Source organism: Canis lupus, chromosome 33 (genome assembly GCF_003254725.2).
Source record: "Canis lupus dingo isolate Sandy chromosome 33, ASM325472v2, whole genome shotgun sequence".
Lineage (NCBI taxonomy): Eukaryota > Metazoa > Chordata > Mammalia > Carnivora > Canidae > Canis > Canis lupus.
Window position 1 is genome coordinate 18,745,522 of NC_064275.1, and position 25,060 is coordinate 18,770,581.

General features: G+C 41.5%; 1 protein-coding gene across 39 annotated transcripts in view; it reads right to left on the reverse strand.

Moving 5' to 3' along the window:
- ZBTB20 (zinc finger and BTB domain containing 20) overlaps window positions 1-25,060 on the reverse strand; it is a 773,610-nt gene that overhangs the window by 45,263 nt on the left and 703,287 nt on the right. For 36 of the 39 annotated variants that reach the window (XM_049105202.1, XM_049105193.1, XM_049105190.1 and 33 more), the window contains 2 exons: window positions 21,035-21,198; window positions 20,477-20,664 (listed from right to left, as the gene is read on the reverse strand). In XM_049105202.1, coding sequence (XP_048961159.1) covers window positions 20,477-20,664; window positions 21,035-21,045 — 199 coding nt within the window. In that variant the 5' untranslated portion in view covers window positions 21,046-21,198. The other 3 variants (XM_049105229.1, XM_049105226.1, XR_007407881.1) reach the window with 3 other exon arrangements.

A 25,060-nucleotide genomic window follows, 5' to 3' on the forward strand; every position in this document is an offset into this window, starting at 1 on the left:
GGATACAGAAGGCCATAGATGATCTGAAATCTAAAACAGTGGAAGAGGGCAGCGCGGGTGGCTCAGCAGTTTGGCACCACCTTCAGTCCAGGGTGTGATCCTGGAGACCCAGGATCGGGTCCCACGTCCGGCTCCCTGCATGGAGCCTGCTTCTCCCTCTGCCTGTGTCTCTGCCTCTCTCTCTCTCTCTATATATATATCTCATGAATAAATAAATAAAATCTTTAAAAAATATAAAAAATAAAAAAAAAGTGGAAGAAATTCATCGGTAAGGACCTTTGACATTTGAAACGTATATTAATCAATCAGCTTCTCTCAGACCTCGTTGCCCAGGAAAAGCTGGTTCTACTCTTATCTTTGTGGACCCTGTGCAAATCATACCTGGAGCTCAGAATCAAAATTTAGATTCCATTTTTGCAACTATATGGAACCTCATGGTATGCTATTCTAAGTAAAATTTACTCCTTAGCCTCACTCAAATGTCGATTCCTTATTTTACTTCAAGGCTGATTTCTTTTTTATAGTTATGTATATTTTCCTATATATTCACTAATGTATTAAGTATTCTTTTAAGCCAACTGAAATCCCTTTAGTTATGAGGTAAGGATATAATCAAACAATCAAGAAGTAATTGAACATCAACTTTATGGAACCCATTCTAAATATAAGTTAAACCTTCAGCTTGGGGTATTATCAAGCTACATGCCTTATGAATTTCTACACTTTGAGCATCTGATTCCAGTGGCATAAAACACGGAATGTTCAAATACCTTCTTTATTCTCTTATAGTACAGCTTGTGAAAGCTAAGTTTTAACTCTGGGAACAAAGGCATTGGACAGCTATAATTCTAGACAACATTCTAAAAGACACCTATGCCCTCATTCTGAAGCTGAAATGAAATGGTTTCTTCTTGAGGAGAGAGGACCTGCTGGGACTAAGGAGGAAAGTCAATGAAATCTGAGGTTGATGCCTTTAAATCCTCTTATATCATAAACCTTTTGAGACACCTTTTAGGAGTTTGATTTTTTTTTTTTTTATAAAGCTCTTTCCTTACAAATTTAGCTGCTGCCCTATTGTAACCTTTTCTTTTGTTCACTAAATCTGGGGAACAAAAACACAGAGATGCTGCATCCGTGGGTGGGATACAAAAATGAACAAAAGGATCTACTTAAATTCACGGTGAAAGTATGCAGTTTGAACTTTGCTTTGGATAGGCCTTAAGAAGAATCTTTATATTCAAATGTACAGTTAATAAGTTCGGTCCTTTTTTTTTCTGCTTGAAAAGAAATTATACATTTTAAAAGTGTTTATATAAAAACCAGCATCTTCTTACTTACTAGTCTGTTTTTCTTTTGATCTCTATACCATCGTATACTTATCTTAAAGGAAAAACAAAGTTTTATCTTTAGTGAGTTCAAAGATCAGCATAACTCCCAGGAATGACATTCCTTTGGGAAATATCAACTGGTTGTTAAAGTATGGTTAGGTAAGAAATTAAGTTTTTTGACTTTGGGAAAACTTTTATCTGAACTTCAACGACTGAGAAAACAGAACCCCATAGCGTCGTTTTAAAAAAGCCTTTTTACTAAAATAATCACAGGGCTTCCCAATCCATAGAACTTCCTTTGGTCCTCTGTTGCTGCACTGTTTTGAGACTGCTTTTGAAGCAGATCTTCAGATTTACGTTCAAATGTTCTCTTTGCTTATGTCTTCCTAGAAAAAATAAGTTACTTCCAATGTGACAACTGGTTTTCAAGCATAGTTCTGTTTGTCAATAGAAGGGACTACACTACTTCTCTATAGAGGGCATGGGCTTGAGCCATGATAGATCGTTTTACAGAAAAAAATGAAAGCCTTCTATCTCAAAGCAACAAGGAAGAGCCACGGAAAAAGGTAAATTTGTTTTTCTGGATTACTAGTGAAGTGAGAAGCACAGAGGTGGTTTGATGTGGGCTAGTTTAAGACAAGTAGCTGAAACTACATCTCAACAGCCCACCTAGGATGATCCATTATAAAGCCAAGCACAGGATTTCTTTAAGAAAGAATAAGATGTAAGTCCTTCTGGCTCATGCTAAGATGAAGAGCCTAGATAAATGTTGTTGGAACTCAAAAGCTTGGGAGACACTGGTTAAGTAAATGAAGCAGAAGGCATACTGTATAATTATTCTAATAAGGACTAAGATATTTCATTTTTATTTTATTTTTATTGTATTCTTTATGTGTTCTTTCATTAAATATTTTTATGTTATTTACATATCATAGGAAAAATGATATTAAGCTGTAAGAGCCTTCTATAGCTATAGGAAACATTCTAATGATCTCATCTTATGTCACTGGTTTGATCTCATTTTCTCATTTTCCCCCGAATAAAATCTCCGCACTAATATAAGGAATTGGACATCTTGCCATCCCTTGCATGTGTTGCGTTTATCCATTTATTCTTAATTCTCTTCTCCTGTTGAATTTGTCCTGTGTTCTAAAATACTGTGCTTTCTGTACTTACTAACCCTTAGGTACCATTCGAGAACCCTGTTCAAAGTTCTTCCATCTCTGTGGAGCCTTCTTTGATTACTGGAGTCCATCCTGAGTTCTCTCTTTTCTTAGTTCCAACTGGTTGATGAGGCAATAGATTGAAACATTAATTTCTTTTTTGGTCTCCACCCCCCCCCCCCAACTGAATGAGAAGACTTTCCTAACAATACGGCAATTAAGAAAGGCTAAGGAAGTCGTGGCCTCAGAGTCTAACTCAGAAGCTAAGCCTTAAAGACAAAGCCCTGAGACAGAGGGCTTTGTTTTTGGAATCTAGGCCTTCTAAAGAGAATTAAGCTAGGCCCTTTCTAGGGAGAAGTGGGTGTGACTGGTGCCTTGGAATTAGACTGAGGTAGTCTGAGGGAGAAAAATACTCAACTACCCCTCAAATGGGGAAGGTAATAAAGTTTGAAGTCTCTGCTTATACACAACTGTAATCGGGGTAAGTTCTTGGTACATTTCTGGAGGCTGGACAGAAAAAGGCACTGCCTCTAGAGGAAAAGTGATGATTTGGGGGCAAGGACCACTGGGAGGGCATCTCTAAATACAGCTAATGCAGTAGTGACTAGTAGTCAGATGGACCCAGGTCTTGGTCCGGTAGACAACCAATGTGGATGATGGAGACCACTGTGGACTCAGGATCTGACCTCTCCCTTGAATTCACGAGTCCTGCACAAGTCTGGGGAAGGGAGTGGAGCCTGAAGCTTCATGAAATTTCTAACTTCACGATAGCAGCCTCAGGTTAAATTTGCTTTAGAAATGCAAGGAAATGTTTTCTGCAACCGAATGCTGAGGAATAAATCCGAACATCTTACGCACGGACCACATAATTCAGTACATGATTGATTATTGTCTCTTTTCATTCACACTTACCTATGTCTACAAGAAGACTCCAAGCTTCCCGAAGGCTAGTACTTTATCTTGCTCTAACTATAGCTGCAACTACGAATTTTTGGAGCCTTCACACTACCTAACATTGAGTAGGTCCTAACTGAGTATCTGTTTGATCAAGTCTCCTTTGAACTGGCCAAACATGCTGACAATGTAGCTGGGAACTTCCGGCAGCATTTTTTCTCCGAGATATGTCTGCATGTTATAGTCCCAGGGGGTCTTTCTGTCTCTGAAGTTCTGGGTAATGCTCTTCTCCCTCTCCTTTACCATCTACTGTCTCTCATCAGGGAATAGCCATAGTTCTATTTCCAATATGAATTTAAGGTCTAAGGCAGTTGGGTTTTGATGCATTCACTGAGTTTCTCACAAACTGTGTTCATTCAAGTATGGTTTCTGACACAGGCCTTACTGTCCTCATCTCCTGGATTCCATTTGACCCAAGAGACAGTTCATTAGGTCCTCCTGTCAGCTGAGGAGTCAGTGGAGCTCAGAGCAGAGCCATAACTTATAACCCAAAGTGAGAAGAGACGACCAATCTCTGATGTGACATAAAAATTGTTAGGCCAAACTCCCACCCCTCTTGCCTAATTTAGGGACGCTAAATTGCTTGCTCGCAGATGTTACAGAGATATCTACCAATCAGCTTTAATACCTGGGCATGCATTTTTGCATAAACAGTGTCAGAGATTGTTTAGAATATTTTCACTTGGTGGCCACTGGGTGTCCTCATTTACAAAGTAAATAAGTAAATACACACTATTTACTGTAGGTCACCAGTGGGAATTAGACACTAGGTTTCTCTTTGGCCTTTCACATACTAGGTATAAATGTATTATTGAACTTAAAACCAGGTCAGAAATTGGTACTGTTTATAAATGCTCAGGTAAAATTAGTAAGGTTTAGAACCAAAGTAACTTTTGCAAGTTCTACACAGAATTTATTTACAAGGCCATTTCTTCAACAGAGGGGACTGTGATCCAGCTTTTAGAATGAGCTCCTATTTGTTTGAAAATTGGCATGGGATTTTGACTATCTGCATAGAGAGCCAGGAGAGAGGGGCAGAGAAGGTCTTAATTTATTCTTCAAGAGAAAAGAGAACACCAAATATCTCCATGGGATATTTGTTAGATTCTGTTTTTATCTCAGTTTTTCTGAAAACCAATTAAAAATAATAATGAGAAAGATAAAATATGTTCTCTTCTTGGAAACCTAAAATAATGTGGAAAAAAACAGTACATTGAGTTGGGTCATATAATGACTATGAATCATTTCATATTTAAAGACAAAGAATTAAATTATTTCTTTGTAGACCAGTTATCCCACCTGTAAAATGAAGATCCTTATGCTTAACAGGGATGCAAATATAGAGGCACTTAGGGTTCCTGGGAAAAGAAACTGTAGACCCGACAGATTTTTAGGGTGGTACTAATATTCTAATTGTTGTTGAGTCACAGGTGTGTGTCTTGTCACTGATGGCAGACACAGAAAGTCCAGGCCAGACACATGCAGCCAATAAACATTTACTGATTCAACCACTCTAAGGCACCAAGCGTGATGCACTGCTAGGCTATCACTTTGTGCTCCCGTAAGTGATTTGTGCATGCCTAGGATTGTCAATGCTTCTAAACATACATTATATATATATATCCCTGATGAGATTCTTTCCCTGCAAGGCCAAAAGGATTTCCATCTCCCTACCCTGTAAATCCCTCAAACTTGATATAATAGAACTACTGCTAAACATATAACAATATTTGCCTTCAAACGTGGTGCTTAACTAACTAGTTAACCTTTTTATTTTTTTTAAAGATTTTATTTATTTATTCATGAGAGACACAGAGAGAGAGAGAGAGAGAGAGAGAGAGAGAGAGAGAGAGAAGCAGAGACACAGGCAGAGGGAGAAGCAGGCTCCATGCAGGGAGCCCGACCTGGGACTCGATCCCGGGTCTCCAGGATCATGCCCTGGACCGAAGGTGGTGCTAAACCGCTGAGCCACCCAGGCTGCCCTAGCTAACCTTTTTCAAAAGCAAAGTTAACTTTACCATAATAATTTTTCCCTCTAGTGTATACCCTCAGCTTAATTATTGTTCCCTGGCATGTGATTTCAGTATATAGATCATCAATATCATTCTGTACCATAACCAATTCATACAGATAATATCAGGGAAACTAGGAAGCTGTGTGAACTATTCACTGCCTTTCAGAGATGTTCTCTGGTCTTATTTGACTTTGCTTTACAGCTTTTTTCCTGTTTTTAAAAGACCACCCGCCCATGACTCTAGTACAGCTGTCTGTAACTCTCAACCGTTGAAATGCGCAGCAATACACAATAGCCAGGTCACTTGCACCCTGAGATTCCACTAAAGGATCACAATGTGCTCCGAGTGTATGGAGAAGTATCTCATTTCTTCTAAAGATCCTTAAATTCCTGGGATTTATGGCATTTTCCAACTCTTTAATTAGTAGATTCATTTTTGAACTACGGTAACCCCAAAGACGCGTATCTGCGGAGCCCTCCCGATTGTGTTTTTCCCTAAGCTTTTACTCCTTTCAGTTTCCCCAGTTTGCTCCTTTAATTTCACTTTCAGAACTTCTTGAGGCTCAGTGGCTGAACACCACACAGGGCAGGTTTTATCTGATGTACCGGCGCCTGGTGTGGTCTAAGGCACACTGGTGTTTTGTTCTTGAAGTATAGGACTGAAGTTCTGAAACCTAGACTCCAACACAAAGGAGATCATTAGCTCGTTTTAAGTGTCTCTTTTCTTCCCTCCTGGCCCCCTCCTACTCACCCCAGTGCTTCCTTAGTCCTATGCACCGGCCACAGATGGCAACCATATTCCAACGCTGAGTATATACAAAATCGTGCCATGGAGAACAGAGTGGCTTCAAAGTTAGCTTTCTATTCGAGTGGGATGATGGAGACTCTGGAGGAGTGAACTCATCTCTCATTCATTTAATCCTCTATTCATTCAGCCAGGAGTTTGTTTTCCTACACATTCTTCTAGTGTCCAGCCAGTTGAGGGAGGATGGGTGTGAAGAACTCTCTCGAGGGCCCTTCCAGCAGGAGGGCACTGGGACTCTAAGCCAAGCTCTTGTTTCCCTGGGCCAGCTCTGCCTGCTGTTGATCGAATCACGCCAGCCCCGTGAGAGGAGCTGGGGAGCACTGTGTGGGGGGTGGGTTTCTCAAGAACGGCCTCCTTGCTAGACTGACAGCACAGGCGAGGATTAGACCAGGAAAAAGGGTGAAACAAGGAGGTGTGGGGTTGCAGGAAACTCTGCAGGATGGTACAGGAATGCGAGGTGGAAGTGGGAAAACCTTTCCTTTTTCTTGTTTCAAGGTTTGCTGGAGCTTTCGCCTAATCATCTGTTTGAGCATCTTGAAAATAAGTATCTATTTTCATGATATCTATCAAAAACAGGCACCAGATTATACTACAAAGTTGACCTTAACCCTGCCATATTGTTACTAGAATCAAAACATGTAGCAGCCTACAACCAACAGAAAACCATTCTGTTTTCCCAGCATAAAAACCAGAGGGTATCTATGATGCACTTTGCTTTACAGGTCTGCAGAAGAAAAAATCCAGGAAAAAAAATCACCTATACTTTCGCAAATGGGCAAAACGCTCACAAACGCGATCTCCCCTTGCTTTTGCCCTGTTCTTCCCCCATCACATTCATTCATGCATTTAGTCATTCAACAAATATTTGCTGAGCACCTACTACAGCCAAGCACTCTGCTAGGTGCTAAGGATCAAGCAGTGAACAAGAAAAGATTTCTGCCCTCACGAGTTCTTCTGCTTGGCCCAAATAAGCATTTAATAATTTAACTGCCAGCATGTCATTTGAGGAACGGGGATAATTTGTCTTACCTAGAATTTCTTCTGAATCTTTCTCAAACATATTTCTTGTAGGTCCAGACTCCTTCAACTAAGATGTTCTGTCTCCAATCTCGCTTTGTCTATTGTTATAGTGGGTCCTTTCTTGGCTACAATGTTGACAGTTCAGATTGCAACTGCTACTTTTTTCTTTTTCTTTTTCTCTTGGTGGGACTGCAACCCTGAGGGATTGTTACTTTTCAAGCTATACATATATTTTCTCTGTAAATACTGCGCCAGGTAATTTGTATCTTTGGATTCTGCTGGTTAGGTGTCAACATAGGATTTAAGGAATATCGCATATGAGATGCAGAAATTGCCACTCAGTACGTCATTATTTTAAAACTCTGACTTGGGATTTATACGGACTTCATACATACAATCTAGGTTAAGCATTTGATCTGCACCTCTTTACTAAGAGGCCTGTGGTTCAAGTTCCATACCCATGTGTCCCTGGAATGCTATACTCAGCTGTAAAAGTGCTCCGGACTTAGGAAAAGCAAATGTCCACAATTATCTCCATTACCAAAAACGATGTGGGCACCACGGGACAGGAAAGGCTTACTGGGTACAATGAGCCAACAGTTCTTAACTGAATTTCTTAAGATTATATACATTATTTCGACTCCTGCAAACGGCTTCGGAACAGAAGAAGGTAAGCGAGCTGGGTGATTCAGAGCAATCCTCCTCTGCAGTGAAACACATTTGCTCTTCTAACTTTGCCTCTATTTTCAATTATTTCAAAACACTCTGAAGCCATCAGGCAGACTGGCTTTCAAAAAGCTGAAAGATGAGTTTCTTTAGTTGTAAGGATGTCTCTTTGGAGAGGGCCCTGGGATGCAGCAGCACAGCCTTTTGCCCGTCGTGAGGAACTGCTGTTTTGGCCTCTTCGGGTATTGGTGCTGGCAGGGGCTTCTGATGAAAGAAGGATGCCTAGCAGGGGCGGGTACAGGTGCTACCACGGGGCCTGAGCTAAGACAGCACACAGATCTGTTCCCCATAACTTGAAAACCTCTCACTGACTGGAACACACTTGAAGACAAGAAAGGAATTAATAGGCCAATACTATCCCACTGTCGCAGCATATAAATAATACTCTAAACCTTCCTTATACCAAGAAGAAAAGATTCAAAGTTTTTTTTTTTTAACTTGTTTGAGCTGCAGTTTCCTTATCAGTAAAATGGAACGTTTTGTAAGAATGATAGCATGTACTTGATACACGGTGGATGCTTAGTAAATATTAGTCCTCTTCCACTTTTAGGGAAAAAATCCCACACCAAGACAAACAAAGGCATGAAAGAAGGCAAAAAGAAAATGGAGAGGCTTCCCAGTCGACCTGGTCCTGAATCTGAGAAGGGACCAAGAGAGGGCCATCCTTTAGGCTTTTCCTGAGGTGAGGAGGGCGACTGCCCCACACGTTCTCCTCCAGATCCAGACCTCTTCCCAGTCATTCTCAGGGGCAAGGATGCGGGCCCTGCTACTACGATATACATCATTTATGTTGCATCAATTTTAGTACATGTTTACTTAATAATGTAAAACATTTAAACTAGGGCTAATGCTCAAATTCACTGTATGTTGGCCATCTTTCTGGTGCTGTTTTAGGAGCTTTACATATAGCATTCCATCTAATTCTTGTAATAACCCCATGAGATGGGTACTATTTGCATTCTCATTATGCACATGAGGAAATGGAAATATAGGGAGGTTAAGTAGATACGCAAAATGCATTCACAGGCTGGAGTTCACGTTAAAAAGAGCGCATACACAGGCATGCATGTGTGGGTATCTTCTTAGGAGGTTCATAGACTGAGAGGAAGGCCCAGTCATTGTACCATAATACCAAGCCTCCAGGTCAACATCTCCTCTCCTGGAGGGGTCCCTCTTCTGGAAGGAAAGAATAGCCTCTGCATGACGCCTCTGCCTGTATCACTGCCCAAGGAGGTCAGCTTAGAGTGCCTCTCAGTGTGTTAACCCAGGACTACTGTCTACTTGAGAAGCCCAAGATCCAACTACTCCTCTGAGACCCTCAGGAACAAAATGGAATAGACCAGATTTCCAGGAGTTTCCTTAAAAAAACCCAAACCACCCCATCCTGCATGCAGAAACCTACAGCTTTCCCTGACAAAAGGCTATGCATCCTTTCACTTGGAGTTAACATTTAATGGTTAAAGTCTAGAATTGGCATGTGTATTATAATACACATTCTGTAAAGACACAGAATTATGCTCTGTAGCTCAAATGCATGTACACTGTTCTTCTGTTGTCTCCTTTATATCTAAGTACCCAGTTGAGATACAAGGCAAATATTATACAGAAAAGAAAATGATATGAAAAAAATTAATGACAAAGTTCACTTCACTTCTCGCAATTTTTCATGTGGTATTCTTCATGGCACACCAAGCGCTCTTAAAAATTATGTATGCCCCGGGGATCCCTGGGTGGCTCAGTGGTTTACTGCTTGCCTTTGGCCCAGGGCGCGATCCTGGAGACCCGGGATCAAGTCCCATGTCGGGCTCCCTGCATGGAGCCTGCTTCTCCCTCTGCCTGTGTCTCTGCCTCTCTCTCTCTCTCTCTCTCTCATGAATAAATAAATAAATAAATAAATAAATCTTTTAAAAAATTATGTATGCCTGGTTAAACACTGCACGAGATCTTGGTATAAAACTGATAACATGAACCTAGTTAAAAACACTGAAGGTAAATGAGGAGGAAGAAATTCTTTTTTTGGAGTTGGAGAGGAAAGGGAAAACTCAAGGTCCATTTTGGCATCAACTATGAATTTGTTCTTCCTTGTGAAATGATAAAGACTCATATTCACAGTTCTTCCAGGTGGTTTTTTATGTAATTTCTCATAGTAATAAATTAACTGTCTTATGTGTTTTAGAGGTAATTTAATAGCAGAGGAAAGTAACACTTGATTTAGCTGGTTCTAGAACACCATCTTGAAGTAGAAGTAATTGCAGATACTGTGTCCAAGTGACAGTGGCCTTAGGGATGTCTTCAACCATCAGAGAGAACAATACAGGCCAAGTAAAAAGTTAAAAAATACTTCCACAAAATAATGAACTTGCCGATGTCTTGTGACAATAAAGAAGTACGCGAGAACAACACATAAGTTTGTTACTGGTAATACAGAGCTACTTGAACCTATCACAAAAAGAATTTCTTAGAATGTGACATTTCAAAAAGATTATGCTTTAAGAGAACTAGTTTTTTAAAATTTTAAGGAAAGTTTTAGTACTCAAAGGATATGGTACCTGTCCTCTGGCTAATGCTTAGAGATTACTAAGGGTGAGAGAATATTTGAGAAGGCATCCAAAGAAGCCGTGCACAATTCTTACAGAGCATTAGTTCTTATTAGCTAAAGGGAAGAGAAAGCCATGCTGGAGAGGAGTAGAGAAAAAAACTAATATGATACAGTTACTGATTTGTTCGGCTTGGGTAGTGACTTCACATTTCTTTTTTAATATATTTATCATTCCAATTGTGGTGTACACAGAGGATCTAATTCTCTCTCACCTCGCCTATTTAATTGCAGTCTCCCCTAACACTGGTTTCTATTCTTCAGTCTATAAATGGGCTTGAGACTCTTATATCATAAAAATATTCCCTACCCTGCTTTTGTATTACCTGTTCATTATTTCTTTGCAAAGTATTAAACTTCTTTAAAAAGTAGTGCAGAGTTCTTTCTTTCTCATTTATCTTCTCTTTGCTCTTGAATCCACCACCCCCCCTTTTTAAGAGATTTTATTTATTTTTTTGAAAGAGGGAGATAGAGAGATTGCAAGAGAGCACAAGAGCTGGAGGGAGAGAAGTAGGCTGCCCATCAAGCAGGGAGCCCGATGTGGGGCCCCATCTCAGGACTTTGGGATCCTGACCAAAGCCAAAGGCAGGTACCTTAACCAGGCCACCCAGGTGACCCTTGAACCCACTTTTATGGTGTTTTGTGATGCATCAGACTCTGCTCTCTTAACAGCTGCCAGGAAGCTACCAGGCCTTGGTGTCTGCAGCACCCAATGCTGCTGACCCTTCTCCTCCCTGAGAGTCTTTGTGTACTATCCTGGTGTTCGTTCTGTATCTCAGACTTTCTTTTCTTCTCCTCCTTTGCTGTTCCTCATTCTTTCTTATCACTCACTGTAGGTATTCTATTTTCCTTTTTTTTTTTTTTTTTCTCTCAACAATGTCTTCTTTGAATCTACTCCCTATTCATGGCGTCAAGTTTGGCTTCTTGGTGAAAGCATTCACTAGCCCTAATTTCAAATCTTCCTGCTGTACTCCACTACCCTATTTGTGACCCTGAGTTAATTGTCTCCGTTGGGTCTACCCTGGTGTCTCATTCTCAGGGTTGTTTAAAACTGAACCATATTCTACTCTTCTGAACATTTCCTTTTTTTCTCCTCTTTTTGATAACTTGGAGTTATCTCTGATGATCTCCTCTCTCTTAACTAACAGTCAGTTCCTAGAGCTGTCCACTCTCATCTACAAAGTCTGTTGAACCTGCCTCATCCCTAGCCCCCTTCAGGGTACCCAAAGTCTGAACGACTGACAAAGCTTCCCTGGCTCTCTCCTGCTCCCAGCCACCCCTTCGCATGTCCATGTACCCTCCACACCATTGCTGCTAAATTAAAGCTTCCTACAGCAAAGTCTTGAGCATGCAACCCCTACTTAAAACCCGTCCACAACTCTACACCAGAATGCAAACTCCTTATCCCTTACCCTCATGCTTTACTTCCAAAGAAATCCTATTCCTTTTTCAAGAGAGCTCAAATGGAACCTTTCCTGATAAACTGGATATTACCACAAACCAGATTATAATGTATTTTATGCACTTTCCCACTTCTATCTCAGATAATGGTGATCTGAGGACACACACTAAGTTTTAAGATTCTTGGTGGCAGGGTCTGGTTGTCTCCACCTTTGTATCCCCCAAAGAACTCCATGTAGGGCCAGGCATGAATCAATGCTGCAGTGCAACCAGGTGTATAGGACGTATCTTGAAGCAACTACTCCACGGGGTAGTTGTTTGTGAAAGTATCTGATCTTGTCTACGAGACTCCAAGCCTCTGTACATAGGGCTTCGGTGTATAAAACTGCATCCTGCACAAGACCTAGGTCTGGCCCTCCACATTGAAAGCATTTAGTAAATAAATAGATGACTAGTCCTGACTCTCTTTCTGCTCAGAAAACGTTAAGTTCTCCTTGAAGCCGACTGGGTAGCAGGCAGCACAGTACAGTGGGAGAAGGAGTAGGGTTCTGTTTTTGGCTCTTCAACTCACTATGTGGAAACCTTTTGGTAAGACACTTGCTATCTATGGGCCTCAGTTTCCTCAACCAAACAATAGTGGATTTAGATCAGGTAACCTTTCATCTCTTCCAGTGCTGATAAAAAGTACTCACTGGTACACATTCCCTAGAAAGAACAAAGGATACAGAGGCAGGAGAAAAGCCAAAGTGCTTATTCAGCTGATGAGTTAACAAGGGGGTTGGGTTGACTATGGTACTTGACACGATTGGTGGAAGGATTTGACTTGAAATTTCTTGAAGCGAGGATTTCCTAGAATCCTCAGGCATGCTCTCATTTGATCTGAAACGATCCCTCTCTGAGGCAATTTTGGTTTTTTAAGTCAGGATGTGAGAAGCCCTGACAGTTATGGAGGAACACTAATTTTATATAATGAAATTGGCCATGAGTGGAGGAAACGCATAGGAAACTGTCACTAGCAGCTGCAGATAAGAATTACAGACGTATTCTAGCAAGATATGGGATGGCGAGATGAAGAACAGAGCCCTGAAAATCAGCAGTCGGTCTTAACAATTATATGTGGACAATTATAGGCACCTTCATGCAATATTTGGGAGAGCAATCCGGCATGGAGTAACTTGAGGCAATGGGTCACGAGACCAGATGTGCCAGGGGAACTGAGAGGATTGCATAAAAGGACAGATTGCTAGAACCTGGGGAGACCACCAGTCTCCAAGTGACGGAGTTCCAATGTGACACACAGGTGACTCTGTGGCTCCAAGAATGAACACTTCTCAATAGGAAAAGTTATTTTGAAATCTGCTCATCAATAAATTATTACTAGGTCCCTCAACACTTTCCTACATCTACTGATTATAGGAAAGAGGGCACTTTTACCTATTAGAAAATAAATGAGTGTCTTGCTTTATTTTTTATATGGAAAGGAAATGTCTCTAGAAAGGATGTGCAATTCAGCCCAGTTGAATTTTAATGACAGGCAATGTTACTGAAATATAAACTGCCCTATGGGTTTATATAAAAATGAAGTGAAGCCTGAGAAAGTCTGAGTATTGTAACTGAAATGCTCTGTTTTCTGAAAACATCATGCTTGTTTTGTTTGTTTGTTTTGTCTCTGTGGCTTTGCTTCTGTTCCTTTTGCCTGGAATGCCATTCCCTCCCTCTTTTACTTTGCACACACTTGCTCTTTCATGATCTAGGTCTAATGGCCCCTTTCCACTCCTTCAGGCCCCCTCCTCAAAAACTCTCTAACACTGCATTTGTACCTACCCCTGGATGAGTTTATAGTTTTAGCCAGTCCTTGGGGCACACTGAGCTCCTAAAGTGGGGAGATGGCATCTTGTTGGTTGGTGTCTTCACCCCTAGCCCTCACTGAGGACTTGGCATAGAAGCAGGGGCACAATAGCATTTGATGAACGACTAAATGAAGGACTGTGCGCATGAATGAGGTAAAGGGCTACTAGAAATTACTGCATTCAGTGACCACGGAAGACACCAAGTTAAATTAGCAGCATAGGGAGAGAACAGGTTTGACTAAAAGGAGGCACACTTTTTTACCAAGAGGTAGACTGTGACATGAAACTTCAAGGAAGAGACTTTTAACACGAAATGTGTCCCCGGGCATTCTAAGTAGAGACTCTAGGAATTACAGCAAATAAAAACATCAGCTGGCCTTCTGATGCATAAGCACTGGACCAAGCACCAAGACCTCTAAATAAGAGGGTATCGAAGATAATAAATGTAATTCCAAAGAGATTCTGTATCAATTAACTCAGAGGCAGAAAGGTGACTGTTTATAAAGGGAAAGACTATCTCTAAAAGAAATGAACCCACACTTAATAAGTAAGAGGTTTACTTGGCTAATGATGTAGCAGAAAGATAGGTATGAAAAGGTAAATATGTAATTCTTTATGGGAAGTAGAATACAGAGGGATGTAGGGCACTCTGGGGCTAACGAGAACACTTAGTTATTATCAAAGACGTTCTATTTGACTGTTTAACTGATATGGAATCCAGTAGAAAATTAATAGCAAAGCCATAGGATAATAGCTCTCTGTGGTTGCTCATTCCATCCCAGTTTGATTATATTTCTTCTGCAAATTAGTGTGACCCCAAAATTGTTTTCAGGATTGTCCAACTTGTCCTAAATTCCATAAATAAACTCTTTCAGAGGATGCTGTTTTTTGCCATGTCTCTATTACGGTTCTTCACAGATGGACCATTTTTGTCCTTTCAAAGCCTAAGAATAACTCTCTCAGTTATCAAGACATACCCAAATCCAGTTCAGCTGCTCCTGTGGGATTCCAGTTAGTTTAGACACATCTGCTGAGATACATGCATTTGAATCCAAATGAAGCTTTTGTTTGATTATACATTTTGAACATTTATGGAGGGTTTTTGGGGGCCAAAATGTTTTTCATTTTTTGGCACTCCAAACAGAGATCTTCGGTTATAAACACTGCCTTCTGAGCACCTCTAGCCGAAATCCAATCTTTTCATGTGAACAGGTGCCTCAGGAAGTTTTTGGAAGGGTTTACACTGCATCAGCTTTCTGATTGGAAACTTTCTGAATGCACAGTCAGATTTGCCAAGGAGACCTTCAAACTTGCTTGAGCAGTTTTCACTCATACAGACATACATTCACACATACAGACAGCCCACGTAAAAGCAACTCAGAGCCCTGTAAAACTCAAGTGTCTTTCTTAAAGGTTAAATACCAGACGCAACCAAACTGAACAAAAAGGAATGTGTGACAGGAGAGAGAATGAACCAATAGCGAGAACAGAGGCTCAAACTCTTCCCGAGTGTTTTCCCCTTAAAGCATTATTGGAGAGTTTTTTTTTTTTTTTTTTTTTTTTTTACTGGAGAGTTTAAGCCACATACCCTCTCTCGCCCAGTTTCGAACGCATGCCCAGAGCATCTGGGATTTTGAACACTGTACCTTTAGGGGATTGCTGCCCATCCCTTTTACTCCCAAACTTGTTCAAACATTTATTTTGAAACACCTCCTTCTCCAACACAAACGGGCCAACCAGATTCAAATCCAGGAAGAGCAAATACCTCTACTCTCTAAAACGGGTTTTTTGACAAAGCCCTTATTTTACCTGGTTCCTTACAAGGTTTCTTTTCCAGTTTGAACATAAACTGAAAAGTGGAGGCAGAGTAAAATAACTTTTTGAGCCGTCAGCCTGAAAAGTTATTACGGAGTAAAATCACTCCCCCATTGGGCATGCCCGGAATTCAGGGGGGAAATTTGCTTTCAAGTTGTTCTTACAGCCCTGGACCAGATGCTCTAAGGTGGCCAGAAACCTTTGTCTACACCCACTTAGCAGATTTCTGGCTCTCTATCAGGGACTAAGAGGTTTATTTGCAGAAATGAATCATTTCCTTCAAAATATCCTTTACCCTATTTACATGCTTGCATATTCCTTCCATTTTGTTTTCCCCCTACAGCTTTACTAAGGGAATTAATTATCTTGAAGAACAGGAACATACAGTAAGTACATCTGAGATACAGGATGAGGCACAGTATGTCATCTATTAGGCCTGGCTAAGACCAGCAGCTGATGCTAAATGGGAAGGAACATGCACCAAATGTTTTTTAATCACAAAGTTAGTAATTAATTGCTCTTTAAAATACATTTTATGCTTCTTTCTGTCTGTGTACATGAAATGCACATTTATTACATGCCAAAAATTACAACATTATGGTTTAAATGTGACTGGCACGGAAGTCCGGAAATCAGAGTTAACGTTCCCACGGCAACTTTAATTCTGTCCGTGTGCACATGTAGGGCCGTAACAGTCTTCCGCTCCAGGATAATACGTATAGATGGTCTGGGAAGGGAAGCTAAAGGCCCATATCCTCAACTGTAGTTACAGGAAAAAAACAAAGGGTGAAAACCGTGCTCCTTTCCACATATGTGGATAGAAAACAATGTCACCACGCCTGGTGTTGTGTAATCAGGGAGTGAAAGAATCTGCTGTGGTGCTGGCACTCAAGGGGACAGTTTCTGTTGCTGTGGGAACCTGAACTTTGCATTTCCTGACTTTGGGGTAATTAAAATGTCAGCCTTAATGTGGCATTAATGGAGTTTGCCATAAAAAATCCTCTTTCTTGTGTTCTCTAAAAAATTGCTTAAAAGTTCAAACTGAACCAAGTGTACTAAAAATTGTAAACTCGAGGACTTGGCCTGGTGGGGGGTGGGTGGGATGGGGGGAGCCAAGGGTTGGGAGGGGAAAGACCCACGAAGGTAGAAGGCCAGAGAAAAGAAGGGCCCGGCCGTCTCCTCGACAGAGCTCAGCCCCAGCAGAGTCATGCTATACCTACAGAGCTAAAGTTAAACCCACCCACACAACAGTTTGGTAATGTGTAAAGGTTAAATTAAAAATAAATAAAAACTGTTAATGCATAAGTGCGCCTTGGCAAGGACACAAAAAAATGAGACAGCCTGCTGAGGCCAGTGCAAAACACTGGAAGGTAAGTAACCACGGACGACGTCAGCTTCCAACAAAAAAAAGACACCAGAATAGGTGCATCTACAGCCCAAGGTAGGGAGCACTGCCAAAGGAGGGGCAAAGAGAACCACTTCTCCCTTCTATGGGAGCCTTATTTGGGGGAAAACAAAATGGGAGAAGCACGCAAGTCAAAGTTCTGGTCGGGTCTGTCACATGTATGACTGTGACGTGCTACAGCTTGATAGTTGTCAAGATAGAGAGGGCTTCGTCTGCTCTGCTGACTTGGTTTAGGCCTGTTGACGCGTTTGAAGAGAGAGCTTGGCTCAGCTCATCCTCAGCCTGTTCCTCGGCAGGGAACGGTTCTGTCAAACACCTAGGGCTTTTGGACCCTCTGCATTCCAAAAGTCATCTCAACGTTTTGTGCCTTGCGTTCTCACCATCTGAGTTTGCTTGGAAATGGTGGAGAGGCGACAAGCTCGGAGGTCATGGGGGAATGTCGCCAAGAGGTCACTTAGTGGGTGCACTGCGAAGCAGCACACAGTTCCGTAGCAGTATTAACCTCATCATCTCACAAAGGGAAGCATTTCTCAGCCATATTCCTTCTTGTTTTGAATATTACTGGGATCTTCTGTAAAATGTGAAGTGGCTCAGCAGGTTAAATAGCCAACTGAGAATTTTAGGGATCAGAAGTGTCTACAACATTGGCCTGGGTCCTTCGGGTACGACAGCAGTACATCTTACCCACCCTGCCCCGGGTCGGAGGCAGAGCTGGCTCTTCCTTTGTGGGGATGGTGACCCATTGTGTTTTAGAACTCACTAACCAATATGAGTAGCTGCACATTTGCAAGGATGCCATTTATGGGCCTGGAACAGAGCATGCAGCCCGCTCCCTGGGAGAGCAATTCCATAAACATCCCTGGGTGTCTGAAGGAGTTAAGTGCCAAGCAAGTCATTCATCTACAGAAGTGTCAATTTTCTCAGTCTTCTCCTCCGTAAATTGGGAAGAATTATAATGATTGTCAGGAAATGGGCATTAGAGCATGACTAAGAATAATTTTGCTAAACACATAACAAATAAAAAGGTGCTATAAAAATTCAGGCACTTGTGAAAGCTTGGAACACCACACACTGGTGGAATGTTTCTGAAGTTAAAGAGACTAACAAGTCAAGGGCACTATTTTTAAATGCCCCAAATCTGTTAGTTCTAAATAGGAACTGAATATTTTACCTTAAAGAAATTAGGCTTTTAAATTAATCTATGGTACGAATGACATTTGAAAGAAAAAAAAAAAACAAAAAAACCTTCTTGAATGCAAGAAGAGCATCCAAAAAATTTAACAGCTTAAAATAAACCTCTTTCCTGTCTTCTCTCAAGCAATCTCCAAATGGACAGATTTCTGTGAATCTTTCCTAAAAACAATTTTCTTCTAAGTGTAGGCTCAAATCAGGACAAACTACAATCCAAATATATTTGGAGAAAAGTCTAATCAATTTAAACAACAGGTCAGAAGGGAGAAGACTTACACATCTTAATGGCAAAATCAGAATGACGTTCTAAGCAGCTGGAGATTAGGTGACTCCTCCCTATTTGTTCTCCTTCCAAGCACGTTCAGACACCTCACTGTGAGCTCAGATCTACGGGCTCCCTCAGGGTCACCAAGGAGCTGTACGGCAGTGTCATGCTCATACAGTTTCTTGTACGTATTCCACGCTAATGCCAAGACCTGGCTGGAGGATGCTTATGATAAAGTACAATAAATGAAGCCGGGCGCCTTCTCTATTCCGCAAAACATTCATTTTACTGCAACAGGGGATTTCTGGGCTAAGGCCATTCTATGTAATCTTCCCCATAAGGTGTGGCAGAGAGCCAGGCAATGAAGGTCGGCATGCAGGAGCTCCAGGCCCTTCTCCACAGGAACGGGCTACCTTCCTGGTAGGTAGGGACAGTGTGCACATGTCTACGGGCACCGTGCCATGCTATTTTCCAATTCTTCCTGTAATTACTATTAGGCTGGAGACTGCCAGGCAAGAAGGGCCAAGGATGTTATTATTACGATGGGCCACAGAACATAGTCCTTGCTTCTGATCCCCAGGTTTCTCCAGAGAAGCAGCAACTTGGTACAAATCACACGGGCTCTAGAGATTGGGATCTCATTCTTTCTCGTTTAATTTTCTAGTAGTGATAGCTGGGGCAGGGTCTCAGCCCAGCCACCATGTAGGATGAGCTCCTTTCACCCCAACTTCAACCCCCGGGTTTTATCCCTTTACTCAAGACACTAATTATGATGAAGCAAGTAGGGAAGGGAATCTCCCAGAAGCATCCATTTCTTGCCCACTTTGCAGAGTTTTCCATTTGTTTTGTCAGAAAAATAACAAAAGGAAATTTAGATTCTCATTTCTTAATTAATAATGCTTGTGTTCATGGACAGGATAAATGGAGCTCTTTTCTGAAAACAAACTGTCTTGGTCTTACTCTTCTTCCTTCTAAAGAAGAACATGCCAGCTCTTTGCCTGTTACTAGACATCCTTTATGGAGATCACTTCAGAATACTTGTTGGGTATCTTAAGACCAAAAGGAATATTCTTTCTGATTGGGCCCCAAAATTATTCTATTCCTTTCCATTGTCAACACACATGTTCCTTTCTCTTTGAAGTATTGGGTTACACTTCAAAAAGAGAAAAGCTCCTAAACATGATTTATCAACTTTCTTAAAATAGAATTTGAAGAAGTGACTCCCAGATTAGTGGGAAGACAGCAAAAATAAACAGCAATGGAGTGATTTCAATAGCGACGATCTCATTAAGCTGCCCATTTCCAAATTTAGCCCGTAGGCAGTTTTTTTAATTAAAAAATATTTTTAACCTGAATTCTTATTGGCTACGTGAAGTCTGGGTGGATTCTGAATTCTTGGAAGCCATTCTCTTTTCTTCTGTAAATTTATGCTATCCTTTAACCACTTCAAAATAAATTAAAAACTGGAAGGACGGAAATTCAGCCAAGCCAAATGAGACTCCAATAACTAATGCAAAGCTGACTTGTATTATGTAATTTCAAAATGGATGTTTCCTGTGTCTAACTGGCTTTTTGAGGTCCATATTTGGTGGTTCAGTTTAGTCATGGTGGAAGTGCTGTTATTCAGATCGAGGGGACAAAGGAATAATTAGAAAACAGTAACCTAACTTTTTTTTTTTTTTTTGAGTGAATGTTATGAAAGAAAATGTGGTCCATCTAATCAGTCAGCCTTTTGAGGTCAAGTGGCTGGACACTTGGTTTTAAAATACACGCTAGTTTGAAAATATAGACGGTTGGCTGAATCAAAATGGAGGCAAGTTCCTTTTGACTACTCTAGAAGACCAAACGGAAATGGCTTGTTCGGAACGCAAAAAAGCCAGAACCCGGGGGAGAAGCACGCTCCAAGTGCCGCGAAGACACCATCACCTTACTGGTGTACTCACAATCAGATGACCCGGTGTGAGCGTGAGAGTTTGTCAGTGAATGTGTTGAGTGGATGAGGGCTGGGTCTGGAGACAAAACAGCTTCAAAGTTCAGGCAGGGAAGGCCCGGCTTGGCGCTGGATCCACCCGGCTGAGTAATCTCATTCTCCTCAGATGCCTTCTGGTTTTCAGCTGTCTTGGGTTTCTTCCTGAAAATAAACAAAGGGCCCTTTGAAGGAACTGACTGCATATTTGGGAAAAGGCATTTTTAGAATCTGTTAAAGATAACTTGATTTTTTTTTTCTGAGGGGGGATGGGAGGGAGTCCAGTATGTCCCTTGTTTTAAAACAAGCTGATTCTTGTTTTTTTCCCTCCAGTAATGGCCTAACTGGGAACACATGAAAGCATATGGGCCAAGCAAACAGCACCACATTTGGACTCTGTTGGCTGCATAAAAAGACCCTGTCCCAGAACTTTAGACAGATTGAGCTACGTATGGCTGACATTATCCAAGAAAGCATCCTTTTTTCCCCCTTAAGAGTTTTAACATGGTCTGGAAAAATACTAGTGGAGGTTTACCGTTCTAGCATTTGTCAGGAAGCTTAGAGACAGGACCCGTGGAGTAATGGGAGGAGCACTGGACTGGGAGTCAGGAGACTTGAGCTATGGTACTAGCTGTGCCTCTAACTTGCTGTGTGGCCTTGGGCACCTCACTTCACCTCTCTGGGCTTCAGTTTCCTCATCTGTAAAATAAAGGGCTTGGATTAGAAGGCCTTGAAGGTTCCTTCCAGCTTGAAGTTTCTATTCATGGAACGCATCATGGAACATTCAAGTTTCTTGCTGTTATTAGATTTCACTTTAGATTAACACATAATTCCCAATCACAGTCTGAATTTGCAGGCCATAGAGATGAGAGGGTAGTGATGGAGATTTTTGTGAAAGTAGCAAATGAAAAGTGAAACAGATGAGCTTAGCTTCTAGCAGGTAAAGCGGTAACACATGGATATCCTCTATTCCAACTCTTTACTCATCCAAAGCTGAAAATGCCCTTTGTTTGTTGATTTAGCACAAGACCCTGGAGTATGGGACTTGGACTGTGTGTTTGGGGGTGTGAGGAAGAGATGGGTGAAGGGAACCAGAAAGCAATTATTGCCCACTGTTGCTTGGGGTCAGGAACAGGAAGCAAAAGAGCTCAGGTATTGTGGGTGTCTCCCCCCCACCCCCGCCTGGGACAATAAAATTGCCATAAACACAGAAATACTGCATGTACTCTAGGTCCCAGCCATACTGGGTTATTAGGCATATCCTGAATTGGAATGTGCCTTCCAATTTCCTTGTCTCTGTGTCTCTTTTCTATCATTATGTGGATGGTGACCAGAGAAATTATTTTATTTTATTTTTTGGTGGAAGACTATGTGTATGACAGAATTTGTTGTAAGTAGCTCTGTTTCCATGTTTTTCTTGTTTCTATAAGCCTGGCAGTGGACTTGTCATGCAGAATATTTTGTATCGAAATTTGTGGTACGGGGTAGTTAAATCTGCCCTCGCAGAATATGGTGTTATGATTAGCATGCTGTGTTTCTGGTCCAACAGGTTGCGAAATCAAATCTGCTTTTTTCAGAGGGCAGGAGGCAGAGATGGCATGGTAAAGATGATGAGAGAGGAGAAGCTTTCAGACATATTTTTCAGCATGGAGGAAGCCAATATAAGAGAAGCAAAAATTGCAATGCTTTACCAACTGTTTGTTGGATGGGTGACTGTAGAACCAACCCCCAAGTCTTCAGCATCTACATGGACCTCCAAGACCCTGGTTTCTGGTGTGCAGTTTGAGAAAATATTCAAGATCAAAGTCTCCAGAGCTTAACCCTTTTTTTATCCTTGGAAGCCAGCGCCCCCTCTAAGGTCCCTCCTCATTTCCATTACTGTTGGCTATCACTGGCTGAAACCGGCTGAAACTGTAGGCAAGCAGAGCCTTCCTCTGCCTTAAAGCCGACTCATCAAGTCCTGACAATTCTGTTTCCTTATTTTTTCACGTCCATGTTTCCTTTCCATTTCTACTGCTATCCCTTGACACTTTCATTTAGACTGTTTATTGACTGGCTCTCTATCCTCTTAGACCCCTCTGAGGAACCAGGTTAGCCCAACACCCCAGATGAGTTCTATAGATGCTCTAGCTGAGTCTGGTTGGCCATACAGGACTCTCAAAGTTCTTGAAAATTCCCAGAGCATCTTGGGCCATCTACATCCTTGGCTCTACATCTTTGTTCAAATTAGTTCCCTTGCGTTGTCTGTTTTACAACTCTGTTGAAATCATATTTATCCTTACTTATTAAAGGTTGTCTCCATCTTGTAACCATCTTGATTTACCTCTACCAGATAGAAGGTCTCTTTCTTTGAAACTCAACTCCCTCCCACCTTTCTCTGAAATTCCCCTCCGCCAAAATTTTACTTCTCTCTTTTTTACTCACTAAATTTTGTTTTCATAATCGTTATTTATTTACGTGGTTATCCATCCCGTGAGACTGTAAATTCTCTGAGGGAACTATATTAGTTATTCTTTAATTCCCTATGTTCGTCCTTTCTTTCCTTTTTCCTTTCTTCCCACCATTCATCTTTTCACATATTCATCTTAAAATATCATGCACCTATGGTGGGCCAACATAGGTTAGGGAATGCCGCAAGCCTGGTTGCTCTCCTCCCAGAGTTTGCTCTCTAGAGCGTACTGTTAAGCAGAGTAGCTTAGGCAAAGCTGTCATTCAATATTTGTTTGTTGATGGGATAAAGCAGAATTGAAATCAAGGTATGTTTTGAGAATGGTCATAGTGTAAATCCCAATTAAGTTTTCCTACTCTTTATGCAGCGGTGAAATCTACCTTGACTGGCTGCTTTTTCTTTGAATCCAGGACGGGCATTTGATAAGAGTAGGATCATTTTGCTCAACAAAGCTGGGCTGGTCCTCATGAGCCCTTTAAATATCAGGATGAAATTCTATTGATAGATATCACTTAATAGAAAAAAAAATTTTTTAATACTTATTTCTGACGCTTATAGACAAGGCCTAGGCTAGTTTTGGATTTTTGTTTCAGGAAACTGAAAAAAAGCCCTCTTTCAAACATGAGTGCATGGCCAAACAACCAACCTCACTCTTTTAACACTGCAAAAATGGTATTGTCTTGTATATAAATGCCCTTGCTTCCTTCCCTGGATTTGATCCTGCTTCCCACCTGACATTTTACACCACACCCTTCTGTTTGTTGTCTCAAGGATCACCTACAGAAAACACCTGCAGCACGGAGGCATCGGAAGCCACCTCTACAAGTGAAAATATTGAAAATTCAACCTTTCGGCTCACCCCCTCATTTGCTTATCCTGATACCACTGGGCGTTTTCCACCTGCACAGATAACAGAGGGCCACTCACTGTCCTTAGAAGCAATTCATTTCCCCCGCTCACCCTAATAGTTCGGTGGGACTCCTTTTTCTGGAGCTGAGAAATGCGGAAACACGGAAGTGCAGCAGCAGTCTGTGCAGACATGCACAGGTGCTGCTATGTTGACTCCATTTTTGCAGTCAGTCCATAGTTTATTAAGGAGGAAAGAGCAAATCTTGCGGTAATTAATTGAAAATACCTTCCTTAGCTGTGCAAAACGAATCACATAAACATGGCACATCTGAGGGCAAGCCTGTCCAAGCCTCCCTGGCTATGCATTATTCCCTGGAGCCTTTAGAGGGCAGCAGCACACAGGCAACTCGGGGCAGCGCCGCGGAGAGGCACACTCCCCACCAGACCAGAACCTTCCTCTCGGTCATCATGCCAAAGGTTGGTTTGCCAAGCTCTGGCCGCTCAGCCTCTTTCTTTCTTTTCAGTTCTCATTCTGTCTCTCTCTCTGTCTCTGTCTCTGTCTCTGTCTCTCTCTCTCTCTCCCCTCCCTCTCTCCCTCCCTCCCTCCCTCAATGTTAAAATTATACACTCTGATGAAGTCGCCCCTCAACCGGAAAATGAAAGCTCCAATGAAAAAGTTAGACAAGCCAACAACAACAACAAAGAAAGAAACCGGGAGAAAGGGGAAAGGGGGCTGGTGAGGGAGAAGGATTTAAGAACAAGAGAAGGGCAGATGTTTCGTAAATATATGCAAACCCAAACTGGGTGTACCCTCAACACTTCCACAGAGGAACAGACCAATCATTGTGCACTTCCTCCCGCCACACTGGTGGAGCCCTGCATTCAAAAAAAAAAAAAAAAAAAAAAAAAAGAAAGAAAGAAAGAAAAAGAAAAAGAAAAAAAAAGTGTGGCTGCAGGCACCTGCCTTTCAACGGTCAGTTCTGACATTCTCACTGAATATCTCCCGATTGTCCACAGAGAACAAAAACATTTTCATCTCCCCACTGGAAACGTTTCTCTTATGAGAAAAAAAGGGCTGCTTCAGGAACTGGAAAGGCGTTTTAAGGTGACTGGTGGCTGGTTTTTAACTCTCATTGTGCTGGTCCTGGCAACAAGTTTTGGGCTGAAAGGTAGCAGTGAGTGAGGTTGTAGATGATGTTGGCTCTTTCCTGACTAGACATATTGCATGTGGAAAGAAATATGCATTGAAACATATTGATGAGA